The sequence below is a fragment of the Epinephelus fuscoguttatus genome, linkage group LG23 (assembly GCF_011397635.1).
Source record: "Epinephelus fuscoguttatus linkage group LG23, E.fuscoguttatus.final_Chr_v1".
Taxonomy (NCBI): domain Eukaryota; kingdom Metazoa; phylum Chordata; class Actinopteri; order Perciformes; family Serranidae; genus Epinephelus; species Epinephelus fuscoguttatus.
Genome location: NC_064774.1, coordinates 2,634,957 through 2,656,152, shown reverse-complemented (window position 1 = coordinate 2,656,152; position 21,196 = coordinate 2,634,957). Strand labels below are relative to the sequence as shown.

General features: G+C 39.3%; 1 protein-coding gene across 1 annotated transcript; it reads right to left on the bottom strand.

Moving 5' to 3' along the window:
* Window positions 1–819: 819 nt before the first annotated feature.
* LOC125883972 (low affinity immunoglobulin gamma Fc region receptor II-a-like) lies at window positions 820–15,252 on the bottom strand. Its single transcript, XM_049568661.1, has 9 exons — window positions 15,217–15,252; window positions 14,805–14,858; window positions 14,008–14,262; window positions 12,070–12,315; window positions 8,987–9,061; window positions 8,698–8,775; window positions 8,504–8,566; window positions 5,858–5,938; window positions 820–4,341 (listed from the first exon to the last, which is right to left on the bottom strand). The coding sequence occupies exons 1-9, from the start codon at window positions 15,245–15,247 to the stop codon at window positions 4,298–4,300; spliced, it is 927 nt and encodes a 308-aa protein (XP_049424618.1). The 5' UTR covers window positions 15,248–15,252; the 3' UTR covers window positions 820–4,297.
* Window positions 15,253–21,196: the final 5,944 nt, after the last annotated feature.

Sequence of the window (21,196 nt, the reverse complement as noted above, 5' to 3'; positions counted from 1 at the left end):
TCCATTTTCTTGTTTTCTATCATAAGCTGCTCTTTGCTTCTTTTTGCTTCCATCAAAAGCTGCTGCCCTGCGGTCTCCTCTCTGTCTCTCTCTGTCTTTTTCTCTTGACTTGTATCCTGAAATGTGTGTTGAAACATAAACAGTGTTATTCAGTACTTTTAGAAAAAATAAGTGTGAAACTACATTAGACACAGGACCCAAACAGAATTAATATGCAAATATTGATATTGGCAAAGTCAGTATTATCAGGTGTCTTTGTTTTAACACATAAAGACATCATGTTATATCCCAATAAGTAAAATTACAATATCAATAGTATTTCAATATTATATACATATTGTATGTTTAGTGTTGTAACTATTTAGCATTTACAATAATTGGTCTTTAGGGGGCAGCATTAAGCAATTAATCAGTCTTGATGTAACCTCATCACTAATGTGTGACTTTATTCCATTTAAAAGACTAACTTGTAACTTTTAAGTGGAGAAATTGAAGTAGATGTGCATTTCTAAGTGTCTGACAGCTCATGAAAACAATAAAGTATCCCCACCTCATCACTAAGGATCTTTATAATATTAATGGGAAATGTGTTAACTTCACTCGTCCTCATGGGGAAATTTGTTTTGGACTTTGCACTGCAATTTCACAACTAATTAACAATACTTTGAGATAAGCAAATAGTGCCTAGAGTAAAGTAATATCAGTAAGAACAGACATGCAATAAAAGCAGTTTTGAGGTGACTCACTGACCCACTGGGGGAAAAAAAGTTATTTATTCAACCTTCATTTAACCAGAAAAGTCACATTAAGATGCAAAATCTCTTCACCAGGGGAGTCCTGGTAAGATGGGCATACAGTAGAATAAAAACGTTTTATATACAAGTACAAACAAGGACAGATAATATCACAAAAACATTCAAAACATAACAATATGCACAAAACATACATGAAGAAGAGGCTAAAAAGCCACATGGCAGATAATGAAGAGCAATAACATTGTTCTGTAAAATATTAAAAAAATGAAAACACAGTTTGGGTCATTGTTAAAATTAAGGTGCATGAATCATCAAACTGGCAAAGTTAAGGTGTCCAAACCAAGCCAAAAACTTGAGCACCAAAATAGACTGTGCCTTTTTATTCAGGTAACTAAAGTTGCATCCAGACAGCAGTCACAAAACAAGGAAAGGTGCTCACACTGAAATTCTCTTAATATTCCCTTGAATAAAAAAAAGGGGCAAATGACATTTATTATCTGTCATAATTTGATTCTTCAATGTCTGTGAGGCATTCTGGTGAGGTTTGAGGAAAAGTTTGGAACTGACATCTTGTTCAAAAGGTAATGATTTTATTTATATATTCATGACTGGGTGGCGGTAAGGCATGCGGAATATATTAAGAATTCATCTATTCAACACAAATCCATCAATTTCATATACATACATTTTCTACAGGATCTTATAGAGTCACAGATCAACCCTATCTTCCAGGAACTCATTTTAAACAACAGATAATGTATATGTTTAAGGAAACGTAATGCTGCCAGAATTTTGTTGTTTATTAATGTAATAAGGAGACATTTTCGATTAAGGTATCTGCAAAGTTGCAAAATGTCAAATGTGCCTCATTAGTGTCCCGTACAGTATCCAGTGTGGTAAAACAATATTTGCATGTAGCAGCTGAAGCTTGATGTCATTGTTATGTTGTGGCATTCACAGGACTAAGAAAATGGTCTTCCTTACATACGGAACAAGTCAAAAATTACTTCTTACACAAGACACAACAGGTTTATAGTCTGTAATTAACCTTAACTGGAATGATTTTGTTGCTTGAACCTAAGCACACAGAACTAAGGATGCAGCGTGTGGTACAGAAATTTAGCACTTGCTTTACTCAAAAAATGTGTCCTGGTAACATAATGCAGGAAGTGATTAAGTTTGTCACCACAACATATCTGGGACAGCAAAGTCACATATCACCATAATAGCTAGAGAAAAGGTTGTCACTGTACCCTGCACATGGCAACATTACCAGTGCGATACCAGGCTGGTCTGATTCCTAAGTCATCAAAAATCACTGCTTTGCATTGATTGTGTCGTCTGACACTGACGCCAGAAGCTACCTTTGGCAGTGGTATGATACGTCGTTGGGCAGCATCAGTGTGTAATGTGGCTGGCTGGAACTTTTTATGGTGTTTCGCTGCTAGTCAGCCAGACGGCACCAGTAGTGGCAGTATGGTACATGGATGGACGGCATGAGTTGATAAAACACATGTGTTGGTATGATACACAGCCAGACAGTGTTAATTGAGGGGTGGTGGATGGGTCAAAAAAGACAGGGGAGCCAGGTGTTTGCTTCCCGTATGAATGTAGAGCCAAACCATGATGTTTTTCTCTGCTCCTACTCATTTGCTTTTGTTGACACTCCAACTTTGGTAGCAGCATCCCAGAGCTTCAACAGCAGACACAAGAGGATACCTATTGCGTAATATGTGGATGTTAAAGTCCACTGACAAAGCAAAAATATGTGACAACTTGGGATGAGAACATGTTAGGTATACTGTACGGTCAATTTTCTGTAATGTGCACATGCAATGTAAGGCCTGTGTATTATTGGATCTAAACTTTTAACTTTATTGAAGCACATTCTGCTTTGATATAACCGAAAGGGATTAAGTGAGACAGAAGAAGAAGAAAGAGTTCATGTCTCAAAGTTACCACAAGTTGAACGTGTCTCAAGCACTCTGTTTGGGTTTAAAAATATAGTCAGGCTGTATGAAGACTGGGCCCCACAGATAGCAGGGGGTGTGGGAAACAGATATCTGTGGTTTAGTATGTTAGGGGAAACCAAATATAAATGTGTCTCTAAACTCAGTGTGTCTTCAGGTCACACTGTTGTAACTGCATATTGTTGACCACAGTGAGTGTATTTAAGAACTGCAGCAGTTGACGTGTCGTGTGAGCAGACAGCAGATAAAACTGTGTGGTTAATGTGGATGAAACAACTGTTTTGCTCTAATGAACTGCTCACTTTGAAAATAGACACTGATGGTGTGACTAAACCAAAGAAGCCAGAGAAAGACAAAAGAGGACAATGAACCATGTGAACCCTTTCGAATTTTGTGAACAGTGACTATTTTAAATTGTTTCATCAGTCCACTTCAATAGGCATTAAGTGAATTTCCATCTACCTGTTTTGACATGCATTTTCAATTTGTGCATAGAAATATGCAGAGATTTTCCTTTGCCAGTTATGCATGGTCACAGCTGCCATAAATGTGTAATAAACAACATACTTTTGATCATTTCTATTATGTGACAAACCCTTTCAGTCTGGTTAAACAGAGTCCCAATTAAGTTCTTAAATGTACAAATCTTGCAAACAGCTTTCATTTTTTTTGTTTTTTGTTTTTGTTTTAGCCACTTTCCCTTAGTCTGCCCTTATGGCCTTCTCCCTGCATGGTAAGGGGGAGAAATTCTTGTTTTGTTTTTTTTTTTATTTTTGTTTTTTTACATTGCTCACAAGATCTTAAAATTTGGAGGAACTGGCATTCGAATCTGGTCTTATTTTCAAGAAACCAAAATGTGTGGAGTGTCAATGTCCTGTCATCTGTGTTGGAGAAACACAAGATCAAACCAGGAAATGGCCTCAGAAAAACATAACAACAATAGCTGAGGATCGTATTTAAAAATGTAAATGCACTGCTGACATTTGCTGATGCTAAACTTTTTAAATCATAAAAAACGTACATGATATCCTACGAAAATGCACACACAAAGTTTTGTTTGATATCCTGCAAATTAGCACCCAACATCTGTCGTTAACTTAAAGTTACATAATTAACATAAGGTTAGGGAGGTTAGGTTGAGAGAAAGAAACAAGGTGACGACATACCTTGAAATGACTCAAAGCCCTGTGTTTTATGACCCATCCATCACCCCACCTTGCCTCCTAACTACAGCACTCAGGACCACGTCCTTCTTCACTGCTGTCAGCACATACAGTAGGTCACATGATTGCAGCCTTCCGAAATACATAGGATATACACAAATTACTGCCTCATTGTTACATAGGATATGTACAAATGTTGGTGCATTACTTTTCATAGGAATACGTACAAACAGTGCATGTCAACAGCCTGAAATGTAATATCAAAATAACCAGTCCATTAAAAATACTGCTACGGAGAGACGATTCAGGCTTTTTACAACCATTTAAAAAGATAAAACACTGTGTCACTGTAACATCATTTAGTGACTGTATCATTTGAAAGACAATTGACTCTTGTCCTACTTGTCCTTTAGTCAGGTGCATCTGCTTTCTGTGGCCTGTTAGACACGTCTCCTGTGAGGAAATACAAAATCTATGAAAAATCAAGCAAAAGACATTCAACAACAGGTTTAAAAAATGCAGGAGGCTAAACTGTCAGTGTTTTCTGTTTAGAACCAGCAGCTGCTGACTTGTGTCGAAAGCTCACCATCTCTGCTATTTCTACACTTGACTCTAAGGTACTCAGAGAAAGTGTTCTGCTGACTTTTTGGTTGTAAAATGGGAAGCGCAGGAACACCATATAAATACAGTATGACATAAATATTAGGGGAAACATGTTGTACCAGACTCCGGGCCCTATTTAGATGGTCTAAAATGCGAAGCGCCAGGCGTGCAGCACATGGGTGTGTCCCAGTCACTTGCTAGTTAGACAGCGCGTTTTTAGACTGTGCGCCATGGCAGAGAGTCTAAAAGGGTTGGACTTACTGTGTGAATTAGTCATGGGTGTGTTTTGGGCGTATCATTCAATAAGCCAATCAGAGTGTCACCTCTCATTCCCTTTAAAAGAGGCGCGATTGGAGCGCATGGCGGAGAGCTAGTTAGATGGCGGACCTACCAACTGGAAAGAGTGAGCGTTTTACAGCTGAGGAGACGGATCTCCTCGTGCGGGAGGTGAAGGCCCGTCAGAACCAGATCTACGGGGACAGCAGACAGGCACCCAAGCTCCCCGAGGTAAAGCAGGCGTGGGATCACTAATACAAGAAAGATCTTACTTAATATCTGTGGAATATTATTCAAACCTGTTTACATCATATAACAGAGCACAGCTGATCCTGCAGCTAGGACCTGTTCAGCGTTTTCTCCCCCACCCACGTTTGTTAATTGTTTTCACATGTTTCCTAGAGCTGTGTCCTGCCTCTTATTTGCATGTGTGTCCTCTCTACACTCAGATAACAATATAATAATATAATATAATGTAGCCTAGTATAACATGTTAAAATAAATGCAATGTGTGGGCTTTGGTTTTCAATCAAAAAAATGATTGATTGGTCAGATAATTTCACAATTTCATTTGTCATTATTACAAATTATGATGATCCTTATTACTGCGATTAGATCATTCTGATTAATGACTGACCATTAAGACGTGTTTCTGATAAATATTTTATGTGCACAATAATAACCTTTCACATTGTAATCATATTTTTATTTGTTATCTTTTGCATATGTGTGGCTGCTCCGTGTGTGTCTGAGCAGAGTGCATGCGCGTTGTGCACCCGCCTAGAGACGCATACTACTAACTTGTTTAACAGCGAAATACTGCACTGTTGACTTTAGACCAGGTTTTTGTTGGTCACTGGCGCATTTGCTTTTTACGTCATCTAACTAGCAACGCGCCATAACTGCGCCTGACCACTCCTCATTTTTAGACCAACACACCCAGAGGAGCACAAGTTCATTTGCTAGTTAAACGAGGAGGGCGTGAAAATGACAACTGCGCCTGCATCTAAATAGCAATGACACTTGCGACATGGATTATGTGCCCTCCGCCGTCCGCTTTAGTCCCTCTCAATAGGGCCCTCCGTCTTACCTGCTGTGAAGTTAACTGAAGAATAGACAACATTCTCTCCTGGCTTTGTCCTTGCTTCTTTCTTTCTTCCTGCTGTCGGTTCTGTTTTGGAAAAAAAGAAATTGTTTATTCACAAAAATACATTGAAAATCAAATGTGAACTGAATATGCAGCCTGTTCTTATTCTGAAGTCATCAGATACCACTGCTTTGTCACTGACATCTGTGTCAGACACCGATGCCAAAAGCCATCTTTCGTGGAGCTATGATACGCAGCCGATCATTGTCAGTGTGCAACGAAGTTGGACATAACCTTTCATGGTTTTATGATAAGCTGCTGGTCAGCTGGACGGCACTCGTTCGTAACGCAGCCGGATGGCACCTGTTGCAGTGATATGATACGCTGGTGGATGACAGAAAGGCTACTGGTAATGACGTAATACAAGGAGTTCGAAAGTCCCCATAGGGTGGGTGGGAAGGGTGGTGGGTGGGTCCAGCAAATCCTGGACTTTCACTCAGGAGGCTGGTGCTTGCTTGCCAAATATGACGTCCAAGGTACCCTGGGTGTGTTGGTTGTTGACATTCTGGGATGCCGTGTCAACTTCAGCCTGTTACACACACTGTCTGTTTTCAAAATACACTTCTGTTTTCACAGGAAATTTACCGTTTACATCTCTCTTTCAAAATAAATGTACTACGTCAGTACAACAACGTGACAACTTTTTTAAATTCCAGCAACTAATGCACATGGTTAGGTTGAGGAAAAAAAGAAGGGGGTTTGGCTTTAGAATCTTACGGGACATGAACACTGGCCTCCTGGGTAAAAAAACCCCGCCTTAATCAGACTTTCGCTGCCTTAACTTTCGTTATTGTCCTTTCCCCCGATGCCATGGAGCACCGTTAAACTATAACAGCAACCGGCCGCGTATCATGCCGTCATTAAAGGACTTTGAAGTGAGACTGCATTGGTCACGGTCTCCCAGAACATAAACAGCAGATGCAGAAGGATTTGCGCGTAATATATAGATGTGAAAGGCAATAGCAAAGTGGGGACATGTGACAACTTTGGAATGAGAATTGCTTGGAATAAGTTACTTTAGGGTCCCTCTGTGGCAGTTGATCTATAAAAGATCAAGTTGACCCTACTCTGGTGCCTTTTATTAAAACATACACTGCACTCTCTCTGTACACCACATTTGGGTTCACAGAAACAGTCTGTTTTCTTTATTAGTATAATGAAAACATTTACTGAGTTGTACAATATCTTTGTATATTGTTCTTTCAGGGTCCTCACTCCCTAACTCCAAATGTTTTGATCAGAGATGAACAATAATATTGGTACATCATCTGTATCGGCCAATATCGGCTTTAAAATGAACTATCAGGACATTCTGAATTTTTACCATGAATAAATACTACATACATCGAAAAGGACTGAATTTCATTTCTCCATCTGCAGAATATGATGTTGATTCCACTACAGGAGAGACTTGATGATCACTAAAATTAGGTATGGAAAAAAAGTGGATATGTCAATATCAGTATCAGTTATAGATCAAATGAGTTGTTATATATCAGCATATCGGCAAAAAATCCAATACTGCATATATGTATGCACATGTAGATACTGAACGGAAATCTTTCATCTTTGTTCTGTCAAACGTCTTGTATGTAGTTGGCTAAATAAAGCCTACAGAGATGCCCTTCATTTCTCTCTGTGGTTTTCTCATGTGGTTTGTAAATGAGAGGATCAAACTGTCACTTGCATCTATGCGTACGTGATGGTAACAGTTTTCAACAGACAGCTGGAACATATTTTCTTAATTTAAGCCCAATGAGTCTCAATCATTTCTCTTTTCATCATTATGTGAAATCTATTCACACCCATTTGGCATGAGAAACTTGGAAATTGGTGAAACTTAAAACTTTTTTGGCCTACAGCATTGTTAGCAGCTCTGCGCTAGCAGCACAACATCAATCAACATGCTGATTCAGAGCATGTATAATGTTTACCTTGTTCACTGTTTAACAAGTTAGCATGTTGACACATGCTGATAGCACAAAACAAAGTACAAAAGCAAAGTATTGGGCACAGCAATATTCTGAGCTGATGGCAGAGCAGGATGAGAAGCTAGGAGATCAAAACAATTTGTCCTTAGAAAGTATCACAAATGTCTGAAGCAAGTTTTATGGCAATCCATCAAATATTGTTTCGTCATTTCACTAAATACCACAGATTTCAACCTGATGGTGGCGATACAAGAAAGTCAGAGGATCACCACAGACGCTATCGTCCAGGAAACACAAATATTTTTAACATTTTTTTTCCCAATTCAAGCTGATGGGTACTGAGATATTTTACAGGATTTTGCAAAAACATTGACCTGCTGGTGGCACTACAGGAAAGGTCAAAGGATTAACAAATGCTCCCAGTATTTATTAAGATATTTCAGTCTGGACCAAAATGGTGGCCCAACTGACTGATGGATATTTCCATCCCAGCCAGCAAAATAACTGTAGAACGTAATGGTGAATTTTGCCTTCGTGTCAGTTCTGAGTCATCTGGAATCTTACTTGTTTGGTACGACAGAAGATGTTGCACTATGAACTTGCTGTATACTTGTTTAGTAAGGATCTTAATACATGTGAAGTAGAAATAAGCAAGTACCTTTTTGCTTCCATTCCAAAAGTGAATATGTGGCATCGTGTGGATCATCCAAATCCTTACCACCTGTGACGGAAAATGACAAGGGTCGGCAAAACAATGGAAACACTCCTACCATTCAGCAGCACTACATACTACATCCTCTGATATGATCATATATAAAAAATTTGAACGAGGAACAAAACAGAATCACGTACCTTTCTCCTTCTTTGGTTTTTTGACAACAGCATATGTTGCCTGGTGTGGTTCAACGACATCATCACCACCACCCGGGACTAAAACAGGAAAAAAATGAAATAAAAATAAATTAAGGTGTTTTGCATATGAAGCATTTTATTATACTTTTCCACATACAACTGAATTTCTCAGATATCTAAAAACAGAAGTGTTGCATCACAGAGTTGATGTGGTTTTGCACTGCAAAAATGGAAATTAGATAGAGATAGATAAATGGAAAGTAGATAGCAAGTTAAGATAACAATGTACCTTTTCCCCTTCTTGTTTTTTTGACAACAGCATATGTTGCATGATGTGGATCAATTGAACTTTCTCTTCCTGGCACTATAACATAAAAAAGGAAAAAAAAAGTATCATAATGCTGTATGTTATCGAGACAAAAATGTAATACTAGACTTAAATTCCTACAACAGGGAAGGTGTTGTTTACATGGCAGAAAGAACAGTATGTGCATGTGCACTATTATCTTGTACATAAGATATAATATCTCTTACCTTGTCTTTTGGGGATTTCATAAGAAAGTAATGGTGGGTTAAAATAATTTTCCATGCCTCCATTGCAAATCAATGACAGTAATGTAAACTCTTGTCATCATCTTTACTATAGAATGATGAAAACTGTCTGTGGGTGTGTCTATCTGTGTGTCTGTTCCACGTTTTTCTCCTCACTGACTTGGTCAATCCATGTGAAATTTGGCACAGTGGTAGAGGGTCATGGGAGGATGCCAATGAAGCAATATTACATCAATTGGCCAAAGGGGGGCGCTATAGCAACTGATTGAAATGTCAAACTTTGAATGGGCATATCTCATGCCCCGTATGTCGTAGAGACATGAAACTTTGCACAGAGATGCCTCTCCTCATGAGGAACACATTTGCCTCAAGAACCCATAACTTCCGCTTATATAGATTTTCCACCATTTTGAATTTTTTGAAAAACACTTCAAATGGATCTCTTCCTAGGAAGTTTGAGCGATCTGCATGAAACTGGGTGAACATAATCTAGGGAGCAATATCTAAAGTTCCCTCTTGGCAAAAGTTGGAAAACTTCCTAAAACTGAGCTTCTATAAGGCAATGAATATTGCGGAGGGCGTGGCTCATCACATAAAGGTGTAGAACATCTCAAGGGTTTCACCCATCACCACGCAACTTTGTAGGCATATGACCACACATAATCTGAGGGGACCCCTCCATTATTGACCCCATCAAACAAAATGGGGGCGCTAGAGAGCTCATTTCTTATCTAAGCCTAACCGCCATATGGATTTTTACTAAACTTGGTAGATATGTAGAACAGGACGCCTCAAGGTGACTGGAGAAATTTAACTCTAATTGGCAACTGGGTGGCGCTATAACAACAGAAAAATGCTTCAAAATGGCTAAAATGCGACTGATCGCTGTGGCTCTGTCAGTCAGTCATTCTACCAGTGCGCCCCACTTTTAAGTCAATACAACATATAAACACTTTAACTATCTGCCTTTCAACGTGCTACCTCAACTACTAATGTACAGTTTTATTCCACTAACTATCCCACTATTGGCAATGGTACTACTGTACTTTCAATAAAGCAATCGTACTATCAAATTCACAAACACTCTGTCTGAATACATTGCTCTTCTTAATGGGTTCAGTTGACTATTTAATCTGCAGTTTCCTATGACCTGTATCCCAAACACACACCATGTGAAACTGTACGTGGGCAACTGTGCACTCAGTGGGTATGGACTAGTTGGATGACTTATTAAGAAGGGTTCTGCATAATACCTTAAGTCCATTATTCTAGAGTAATGGTGATTGATAAAATTTTATTCAGCTTTCACCTTTTTTGCTTTTCTAGCATCAAAAATGACTTTTCTCTAAAACTGAACTTTAAACCTCACTTTAACCAGGTGTGGTTACCAGGTGTGCAGCAGCTTTGATTTCAAATAACTTTAAATGCAGTTACCTCTGGTGGTGCTCCCTTCACCTTTGTGTATCCTACAATATAGTACTCCCAGCACCAACAGCAGCAGGGCAACCAGTAAAACAGTGCCGACAATCCACAGCAGAGTGTGGAAATTCCGGGGCTGACTCTGGGGGCGACTGGTGGGTTGAGCAGGGGGAGGGTGCCTCTTTTCTTCAGGTCCTGAAACATTCTTAAACCCTAAAGAAAGTATATACGTATGCAGTGTTTTGATCCTGACTGGAAAACTTTTATGTATTTGCACTCTCTGTACACTGCTCAGAAACATTAAGGGAAAACTTAATGGTCACAGTATCTGTCTATTTAGGAAGCACAAGTGATTGTGAATCAGTTTCAGCTGCTTTGGTGCAAATCAAAGTGACATCAGGTGCAATTGAGAGGCAAAAGCAAGACAACCCCCCAAAAAGGGAATGGTTTTACATGTGGTGTCCACAGACAGTTGCTCTCTCCTTATCCTTCCTGACTGATTCTTCTCTAGTTTGGTCTTCTGCTAGTGTCCTTGGCACTGCTGGTAGCATGAGGCCGTACCTGCAGCCCAATCAGGTTGTACAGGTAGTCCAGCTCCTCCAGGATGGCACATCAACATGTGCAGTCACGAAAGGTTTGCTGTGTCTCCCAGCACAGTCTCAAGAGCATGGAGGAGATACCAGGAGACTGGCTGTTACATTAGGAGAGCTGGACAGGGCCGTAGAAGGGCATCAACCCAGCAGCAGGACCGGTATCTGCTCCTTTGTGTGAGAAGGAACAGGAGGAGCACTGCCAGAGCCCTACAACATGACCTCCAGCAGGCTACTGGTGTGCATGTTTCTGACCACACTGTCAGAGCGGCGGACATTATGTCCATCATATCAGTGCATCTGACGCCACCAAGTACCACCACAGACTGTCCAGGAGCTCACTGATGCCCTGATCTAGGTGTGGGAGGAGATTCCCCAGGACACCATCCAACGACTCATCAGGAGCATACTCAGAAGTCGTCAGGAGGTCATACAGGCAGGTGGGGGTCGAACACACTACTGAGTCACATAATAAGTTGATGTAAAAAAATTCAAGTTGGATCAGCCTGTGATTTCTTTTACTTTGATTTTCGGTGTGATTTTGAATCCAGCCCTCAGTGGGTTGATGATTTTGGTTTCCACTGACTGTTACGTCATTTGGTTTTCAACAAATATACAATCAGCAAAGATTTACACTTTTATAATTCTTCTCACTTTGCATAATAATTGCTGTAAAGCAATTTCTCTGGGGATAAATAAAGATTTATCTGATGTTATAAAGCATTTTATTTATTTTATTTCATCTAACATGCAAAACAATGAATGAAGTGTATACTTAGATACCTAGTTATGAAACACTGGTATGTCTCACCTCTGACAGCCAGCTGACTCTCTGGTGATCCTCCAGCTCCAGAGATGTTACACTTGTAGAGTCCTTCATCAGATGTAGACACATTATAGAGGGTCATTTTTCCTTTGTATTCAGTCTTAATGCGGAGCCCATCTTTGTAGAAATCAGCTGCGAGGTCATCGGGAGTTTTCTTCTTTTTACAGCTCAGAGTCACAGTGTCTCCCTCCATCACAGGCAGAACAGGAGTCTCCAGGATCACTAAACCAGCTGGACAATGAGATATTTAATGTTAAACATAACATGGCTGTGAGGATGAGGACAGGTTGGGCACTGAATCAAAATTTAGCAGGATTCATAGCAGTTGCACGTTTCAGGTTAATATTTTTTGACATTTCAGCAGTCATATTAACCTAATGATGCATATTTTTAGGGACCTCGGCCAACGAGCTGGAATTTGACCCTCTAAACATGCTCAAAAACTCACCAAAATTGGAACGCATGTCAGGACTGGTGAAAAATTGATTAAATGAAAAAAATAACCCCTGAAGTGCCAAAATGGGCTCTCTAGCGCCACCTAGCCTCCTAGGCACACTAAAATGGCCGCTGCGGCCCATAGGAATGTTGTAGAACGATCCAACCAAAACTGGCTTGTTCGTCTCATCGAGACCTACAAATCATGCCCTGACACCCCTGACCTAAGCCCAAAAGGAAGTGAGCTATTTGCCCTTTCAAAGTAAGATTTTGCCTCAAAAATGCTCTTTTTCAAACTTTTTCAAAAAACATCTTCTCCTACGCCATTTATCATATCGGCTTCAAACACACATGACAGCTAATCATGTGTGTTTGAAGCTAACAGCTGCTAATCAGATCTTCTGTATAACTTTGTCATTACTCGATCGGTTTGGATTTTATGGGCTCTTACAGGTAACGTGTTACAAAACCTCCTGACAATTTTTGCGCCACATAGACACACTAAAATGGCCGCTGCGACCCGCAGGAATATCGTAGAAAGACAAAACCAAAACTGGCTTGTTCATCTCATCAAGACCTACAAATCACACCCCTGACCTAAATCCAACAGGAAGTGAGCTATTTGCCCTTTCAAGTTAAGATGTAATTTTTCAAAAATTCTCTTTCTCCAAAAATATCTACTCCTACACCTTTTATTGTATCGGTTCTTCTCTTCTCAGTTCCAGGGCATCAAATATGGCAGCTTGGTATGTGGCCATTTGTTTCTGTTCCCAGTGAATAATGCACCTTAAAACAGCGTACAGCGTCTATAAATAACATTGTTGTCGAATGGTGTTTCAAATTGACTGAATTTGCTGAATTTGAACTGAATTACTGACATCGTCCGACAACGTATCATACCGCTGCGTACGGATGGCTGTTTTTCGTCAGTGTCTCATGCGGAAATCAAAAACCAAGCAGCGGTATTTAACAATTTAGGATTGAGAACAAGTTGGATTTTCAAAGTTTTTTCAACCACGTATCATAGTTACTGACATATGTAATGTGACACAGTCAACAAGTATCATACTTGTTAAGCTACTGTAAAAAATGGTTATTTTAACCCAAACCATGATCGCTTTTCTAAACCTTACCAAGTTATGTTTGTCGCTTGAACCTTGTGTTGTTGCTTAAACCTAAAGTAGTTTTGGTACTAAAACCTGCGTTTCCTGTTAAAACAGAAGTTTATATGACAAGACAATGTTGCAAGTAAGAAGCAGAAAATAGGACAGAAGCTGGCACATCCAAAACTGATGCTAGAGGGGTACATGGAGCATGTGGGATTGAAGCACAGGGTCACTGACCAAGCTGCCAAGCTGGGAGTGAGAGCATGTTGCAATATCACTCCTCTTTGGGCTACTTGCAGTATTATGTTATACTTGTTATGTCAGAAAGATCAGATTTAGACAAATGGAGTGGAATAAGTATTGATTTATGAGCTAAACACACCTGTGATAGAGATGCTGAGAGAATTGCTTCTCAGTCCGTCTCCCGCTTCACACCAGTACGCTCCACTGTCTGATGAAAAGGCAGGTTTGATGGTGCCAGATCCTGCTGATGTCACCCAGTTAGAGATGTTTGTTGGAACAATATTCTCCAGTGTCCTCATCACGCTCCATTCAGCCACGCAGCCAAACTGACAGGTAAAATTGATGGACTCATATTCAAAAAACTGCAGTCTGTTTGGGAGAATACGAGGAAAATCTGCATTTGGGACACAGAACGCAAAAGTTAACTTCTTAAACTCTCAAACAGAAATGCATACAATATTAACATATTGATATCTTTTCCATTAAGATAGCTATTACCATGGTAATGTGCTATTAAACTGGATTGTGACACTCCGTGACATTTATACTGCAACACGTGCCACATTCAAAGTTTTACCCTGCAACACCTTTTGTGTCAAACACGTATAATCTCTGGTGAGAGACCAAAGTTACGCACACACTTAAGTCAGTCTGTAGTCTTGACATACGGCGTCGCTTGTGCAAAAGTTGTTTTTTTTAAGTGCAAAGTAAAACTACTGCAGCTTAATGTGGGGTTAGCCTCACAGGCACGGCCTGATTGGCAGAGCACATGTATTCAAACGTCAGTTTTCTGCTCTGCAAATGAGTGTGGCCAGTCTGAGGCTGACAATGTGAAAGCAACAGTGCATTTAACACGTGGCAAAGTGCATTTGAATTAATATGTTTTCATTAATATTGTATCAACATGAAGTTTTTTCATGAAAAAGTGCAGCTTACCATCTTTCGGAGGACAGTGAACATGTGCAACCACAACCATCAACACATTTGTCACTGGAGAGACAAAGAAAGATCTGTGTGTCAGACACAGATCAATTTTACATGTCAAATCATTTCTGTTGAAAAAAACTATTTGCACCAGTGCTGCATAAGGTTAAATATTATCAGTCTCTCGCAAATGAATATTTTTCTGTCGGTGTCAGTTAGGAAAATACAAATGATTTTAGTAACTGTGCATCACAATTACAGCAGCACTAACAAATAAGTGTGCAAAACTGTGCAAATAACAGTCAAAGATCCATATCAGTTGCAGAATTTCTGCTTGATTAAACCTATTGCTTAAATAGCTCCCAAATTCAGCTTATAAATTACTTTTTTGTGAAATCTCAACAGGAAAACAGTCAGTACTCACACAGTCCGATGCAGAGAGCTGTGACCTCCATTATGTCTCGCCGCTGATTGTGTGAACATCACACTGAATGACAGACAAAGTGAAATGTAGGTGAGAACCTCCACTTCCTGTGCAGCTTATTTTTGGCGTTGCAACAGACAGACATGTCTGACATATGTCTGACAAAGACAGACATGTGAGTGTGAAGCCACAACATAAAAATAAAAAGTTGTCAGTGCAGAATTAAAACCTGAGTATGTGTGAAGTACCAAGACCTTTCATCTTTACAATGGGTGTGTGCAGTATGAGCAGAGTTAACAACATATTAGGCTGTTTCCACATTTAGATGCTCAAGAGGGGACTTCTCTGTGCTCATCTTGAGTTTGCGCACTGTCCTCCCAAGTAAAATGACGTCAGTTCTTTCACTGTAAATCCCCAAAACAACATACTCAGGCAACAAAGCCCTCTAGTGGTCATAGTAGTTATGACTCTGGTGGGTCAGAAGCGAAGGAGGAAGTAGAAGGTTGTTATTAAGTGTGCAGAGGAAGGAGGTCAACAATGTGTGACATTTTATGTTCCAGCAATTTGCCTTTTTATATGGAAAAATATTTACAGATTCTGGATGTTTCATTTTGGGAGAAGGAGTAAAAATACTGCACAGTTTGTGAGAAAGAATTATCACACACATTATTCCTCAAAGCTGAGTATTTTTATATAACTTAAAATATGTCTGGAGGAAATGTTTAAAACAAGTCAATTAGTGTGCTCCCTGCCTGGCCAAAATCTGCTGAGTATTAAATGATTAACTGAGTCTGGGAGTCAGTGTGTGTGTGAGGCTACATATCCTCAACATGATGTAAAGCAGCAGCAACAGGAAATGCTGGGCTGCAGCTCTGATACAGTTGTAAAAGTGTAAACGGTAAGGCTGATATCAGCTGGGTAAGATTTAGAGTTGTCAGCATTAAGGTGTTAATTGTGATGCAATTAAGGTCCGTTAATTTTCACATGCTGCTATTTTTGCCGCCGTCTGTCTTTCAGAGGCTATAGATGGCTGAGTTTTAAAGCTAGAGATGACAGTGGTACCACATGGTGGTGCCAACCACGTTATACCAGCTTATCAGTAAAGGAGGGGGGAAAAAATTTGGCGAGGATAAAACAGCATGTCCATTTTCAAAGAGGTTCCTTGACCTCTAACTTCAAGATATCTGAATGAAAATGGGTTCTGTGGGTACCCACGAGTCTCCCCTTTACAGATAGGTCCACTTTATGTTAGTCCCATAAAGGTTCAGGCACAAACTATGCACTTTTTGTCAGGCAGTGTTTATGACACATTTATAGAAACTTGCCACACAGTGCTGAGCTGCATCTCAAATTAACCTTCAGCTTTACAGCTTCCAGGTGATATATTCCACCTCTACAGTATGTGACATATACTGTATCCTGCAGAGCATTCAGGACATGGGAAGGACTGAGAAAATGTCATCATTTCTTCTTTGTGACATTGATTGTCTCCATGTCTCCTTTTCTGTCACTGTCTCACACACTCAGCTTCTCCTTTCTCATGATTAAGTTGAACTGGTCCTACTCTGCCCTCTGCAGGAGATCAGACACTTTCCATACAACTCATGAAGATTTTGATGCCATGTAGCCAAGGTGGCATGGAAATTACCTGATGTAACTGCCAAACATGTTATGATACAATAACCATATACCTCGTTGGCAGAACGGTCAAAGTCCTTGCGAGGCTTTTTACAACTCATTATTTATGACTCACTGCCTCTTAGTCTCTTACTTGTTGCTGCTGACAAGCATAAAGTGAAAGTTTAGATGTGAACATGATTTGAGGCTATAACAGGCTGTAAAACTCGGTGAACACACCCTATCTAATTTTTAGACCATGGTTAAAGTACAACATATTTTATTTGAGGACACTGACTGAGCATGTTGGTGAGCTGAAGCTTTGATACACACGACAGGTATGAAGACTTAAACAGAAATTATTCTCTTATACATTTGTTAGTGAGAAGTTGGAATTACATAGCAAGGTTTTTGCAAAATATGACAGGTTAATTGCACCAGGAATTGTAACTGGAATGGCAATAATGCGTTTCCTCATTTGAAATTTCTAAAAATGGAATATTATCCATTGTGAATCATCAGTAATTGTGGAAAGGTTTTGAATAGATTAAATGTCAATTCCTGGCTGTACTTGAAACTTTAGATTAAAGTACTTCTCAAATTCCTTTCACTGCAAATGCAAAACACAGACAGGTACAAGCGCACCTTTATAATTGTAGGACATATACCCACACACACACAAAATCCTAACACTTGGTTGAAGGAGTTTGAACCAACTTGTAAACCATTTGCTGACTAACTTAAAGCTGCATTGATTCACGATTTATGCAACAAATGGAAAAAAAAGTAATCAAATGACTATTAAGATTTAAAGGTAACTAACCCACAGAATATTCTCACCAACTCTGCAGCTGTGGAGCTTTTCAGCCTCTTTAGGATCACATTTATGGTTCAATCTTTACAGCAGCAGCTGGCATCCATTTACAGAAAGCTTCGATAAACCTGCCGTACAAAACCTGTCCAGCACAAAACAGCAGAAAGACAAATAGGGATGAGCTGGGCAAGAAAAATGAATAATATAATTTTGATTTATTCATTAATTTGCATAGATATCACCAGTTTTTTTTTCCTTTTGGCTTTTATTGAAGGACGAACTGTCTTAACATTTTGGGTCAGTGCCGTAGCTTCTCTTTTATTATTGTTGTTTGTTGTTGTGCTTGTCATAATGCATAAATGTAAAGGTATCTTTAAAACGCACCATAACCTATTTTGTGTGCATTTAAGGGTCAATCAAAAATCATCAATCCTCCTGGATATGTTTATTTAATCTGTTACCATATTTGATTATATTTGATTATAACCCCTCCATAGGACTCTGGGCAGTTCTCTCTTTTTCTCATGTCTGTGCTTTTTCTTTATGTGTGTTTTATTATGTTTTGTAAACTGCTGCAATTTTGGCCAGGCCTTGCTCGCTTGATCTCAAGCAAATCTGCCTGGTAAAATAAAGGTTAAATGAAAAAAAATATATATAAAAAAAATATTCATTATTGATAATGTTTGCATTATTAACAGAATTTATAATCTGCCACTCAAAGTGATTTGTGGCTGGTGGTCCTTATTTTCTCTGTTCAAAGTTCCAGGTTTTTAGAGAGGAACATAACACGTTTAACGCCGTGTCATGTTCAGGCCCTTGCACACTAAGTCCATGTTTTTTGTATAGCCTACACTTTTTTAATCCATCATCCGGTAAAAATCTTTATTCACAGAAACCGAAGCATATTATTGCTATTTTCATTTCAAAAATGTGCAGCGCAAACTAACATAACCATCTCTGTGTTATGAAATATTTGAAGAAGGATGTTGCTTCTTTATGTTTCCACCTCTTTTTCTTGTTACACCACATTTTCTTTGCTGCTTCTTGATCAACAGCTGGTTAAGGTTTTATTAAACTGTGCACAAAAACTACGATATTAAGATTAGAGAAAGATGGCGGTGGTCATAGTAAATAAGAAACAATGTTGATTTATGATAAGGAAAAGGATGTGCGCAGTCCTCTAATGTTTCAAAGTCCAACTTCTATAAACTCTATTTAATCAGGTAATATTGTTGACATCGAGATAATTCTCAAGAGAGACCTGAGAACATATATGATTTCACATTTTGTGTTTTTATTTCTGTTTCCATAGATCTTGCGATTCATGTCTTCTTTTGCATGATTTTATTTTTCAACCCCTTTCTGTTTCTGCCAGGTCTACATTTGAGAATGTTTGAGCAACATGGTCTTATAAATTTGAGATACTTGAAATTGCAAAAATAGGTTGTAGTCATTATAAGTTAAGTCATTATAATACACAACTTTTGCTGTTGTTTGTCTTGGGAGGACTGTCATTCTGTGAAGTTTTGAACAGGTCCAAATGGCACCAAACCATTTTTTGTTAAATTTGAAAGAAATGAAATTGAATGCATGCAACTCAGCCATACCTCTGCATGTCTGTTGATTATTTACTTATAGTGTTCAATAAGTGGTATGTTGTGTGTTTTATTTTTCCAGGTGATTTGGTCTTATCCACTCCAATATACTAAATCTCAATCATGGATGTTCAGATGCTGCAATCTTTGACGTTTTCACTGACTCTGCTTCCATGGTCTAGTAAGTAAAAATAATTTTATTAAATATTTTGGATTACTTCATTAAATTCAATGAATAATAATAATAATAATTACACATTTTATTCTTAAAGCGCTTTTCTAGTACTCTAGTACTAGACACTTTACATTAGTTAAAAATGATCATAAAATAGGCTACAATAGAATACGCACAACATCAATCACACATTAAAAACCATTTTGAAAAGATGGGTGATTTGAACTGGGAGAGGTAGGTGCAGTCTCAAATGTGTTTGGGGAGAGTGTTCCTGAGGGAGGGAGCAGCTATGGAGAAGGCTCTGTCGCCCCGGATCCGGTGCTTGGTCCTGAGAGGTGCGGGAAGGAGCGTGGTGGTGGAGCAGGTCAGTGAGGTAGAAGGGGGCCTGGTTATGGAGGGCTTTATAAGTGAGGAGAAGGACTTTGAATTGGATGCGTTGTGGGACAGGGAGCCAGTGGAGGTTCTGAAGGACAGGGGTGATTGCAGGAGCAGGAATGTGTGAGCAGACGGGCAGCAGAGTTCTGGATGTATTTGAGTTTCTTTAGGATTTTGGATGATACACCATAAAGAATGATGTTACAGTCGGTACTGCAAGTGATGAAGGCATGGATGAGAGTTTCAGCAGCAGAGGGGGAGAGTGATGGGCGGAGACCAGCTATGTTTTTTTAGGTGGAAGAAGGCAGTACTGGTGATGATTTGAATGACATGTTTTCTGAAAGAGAGGTTTTTATTGAAATTGACTCCGAGATTGAAGGTGTGTGGGGAGGAATGCAGAGTGGGATTGTCAGTGGTGAGGCAGAAGTTGAGAGAGGTTTTGGTGACAGTTATGGGACAGATGATGATCATGTCAGACTTTTTCACAGTTCAGTTTGAGGAAGTTTACTTGCATCCAGGACTTGATGTCATTGAGGCAGGTGGTCAGAGTGGACTGAGTTTCAGTGGTGATGGATGGAGTGAAGATGTAGCACTGGATGGCTAGTTGAGGCCATGGTTGCGAATGATGTTGCCAAGGGGGAGCATGTAAATTATGAATGGGAGGGGACCAAGCACTGAACCGAGGGGGACACCTTGTATGGTAATAGAAGTACGAAGTACTTAAAGTTTGCTTTAATATAACTGAACTAATAAAAACAGTTTATTTTAATTTTTTAAATGGCTCACTTTAACTGTTATGAAATTCAGTTTTAATTTGACCAAAACACTGTTGTGCTTCTGCGTCTTGTTCAATTTCACACTCTTCTTCTCAGAGGACAACGGAGAGGTACAGCCTCCATTGGAAGGTCTGAAGAAACAGAGGAATCAAAAAATGCAATCGGTGAAGGTAAGAAAAGAAAAAGACAGGAGGATAAGAAGAACAGAATATCAACCACAGGAAATTGAAGCAGTCATAACTGGCAGATATATTCCATATTATCTACTATCATCCTGTCCGATATGTCTTGTCAATATTTTTCCTCCCAAAAAAAAATATAATATATTGTATTTTTTCATGAGGTTGGCACAGAGGAAAGACAAATGGTCTTTTCCTGTTACTCACAGTTGTCTTGGAGGATATTTGAGAAAAAGTGTCATGCTAATTTTAGTCCAGCAGGTGAAAAAGGGGTTTGAAGTGTTAGCCGCTGCTGACTGTCATGGAAAGTGTCCACCAAACTCAGCTGCACTGCAGCTGCCAGAGACAATCTCCTGCCTATCTAGCTGATGTGTTGATGTCCACTGGATGACCAGCTTATACACCTCTTCTTTCTCTGCTTTTTTGTGTGGTTTTGGTTAAAAAATGAA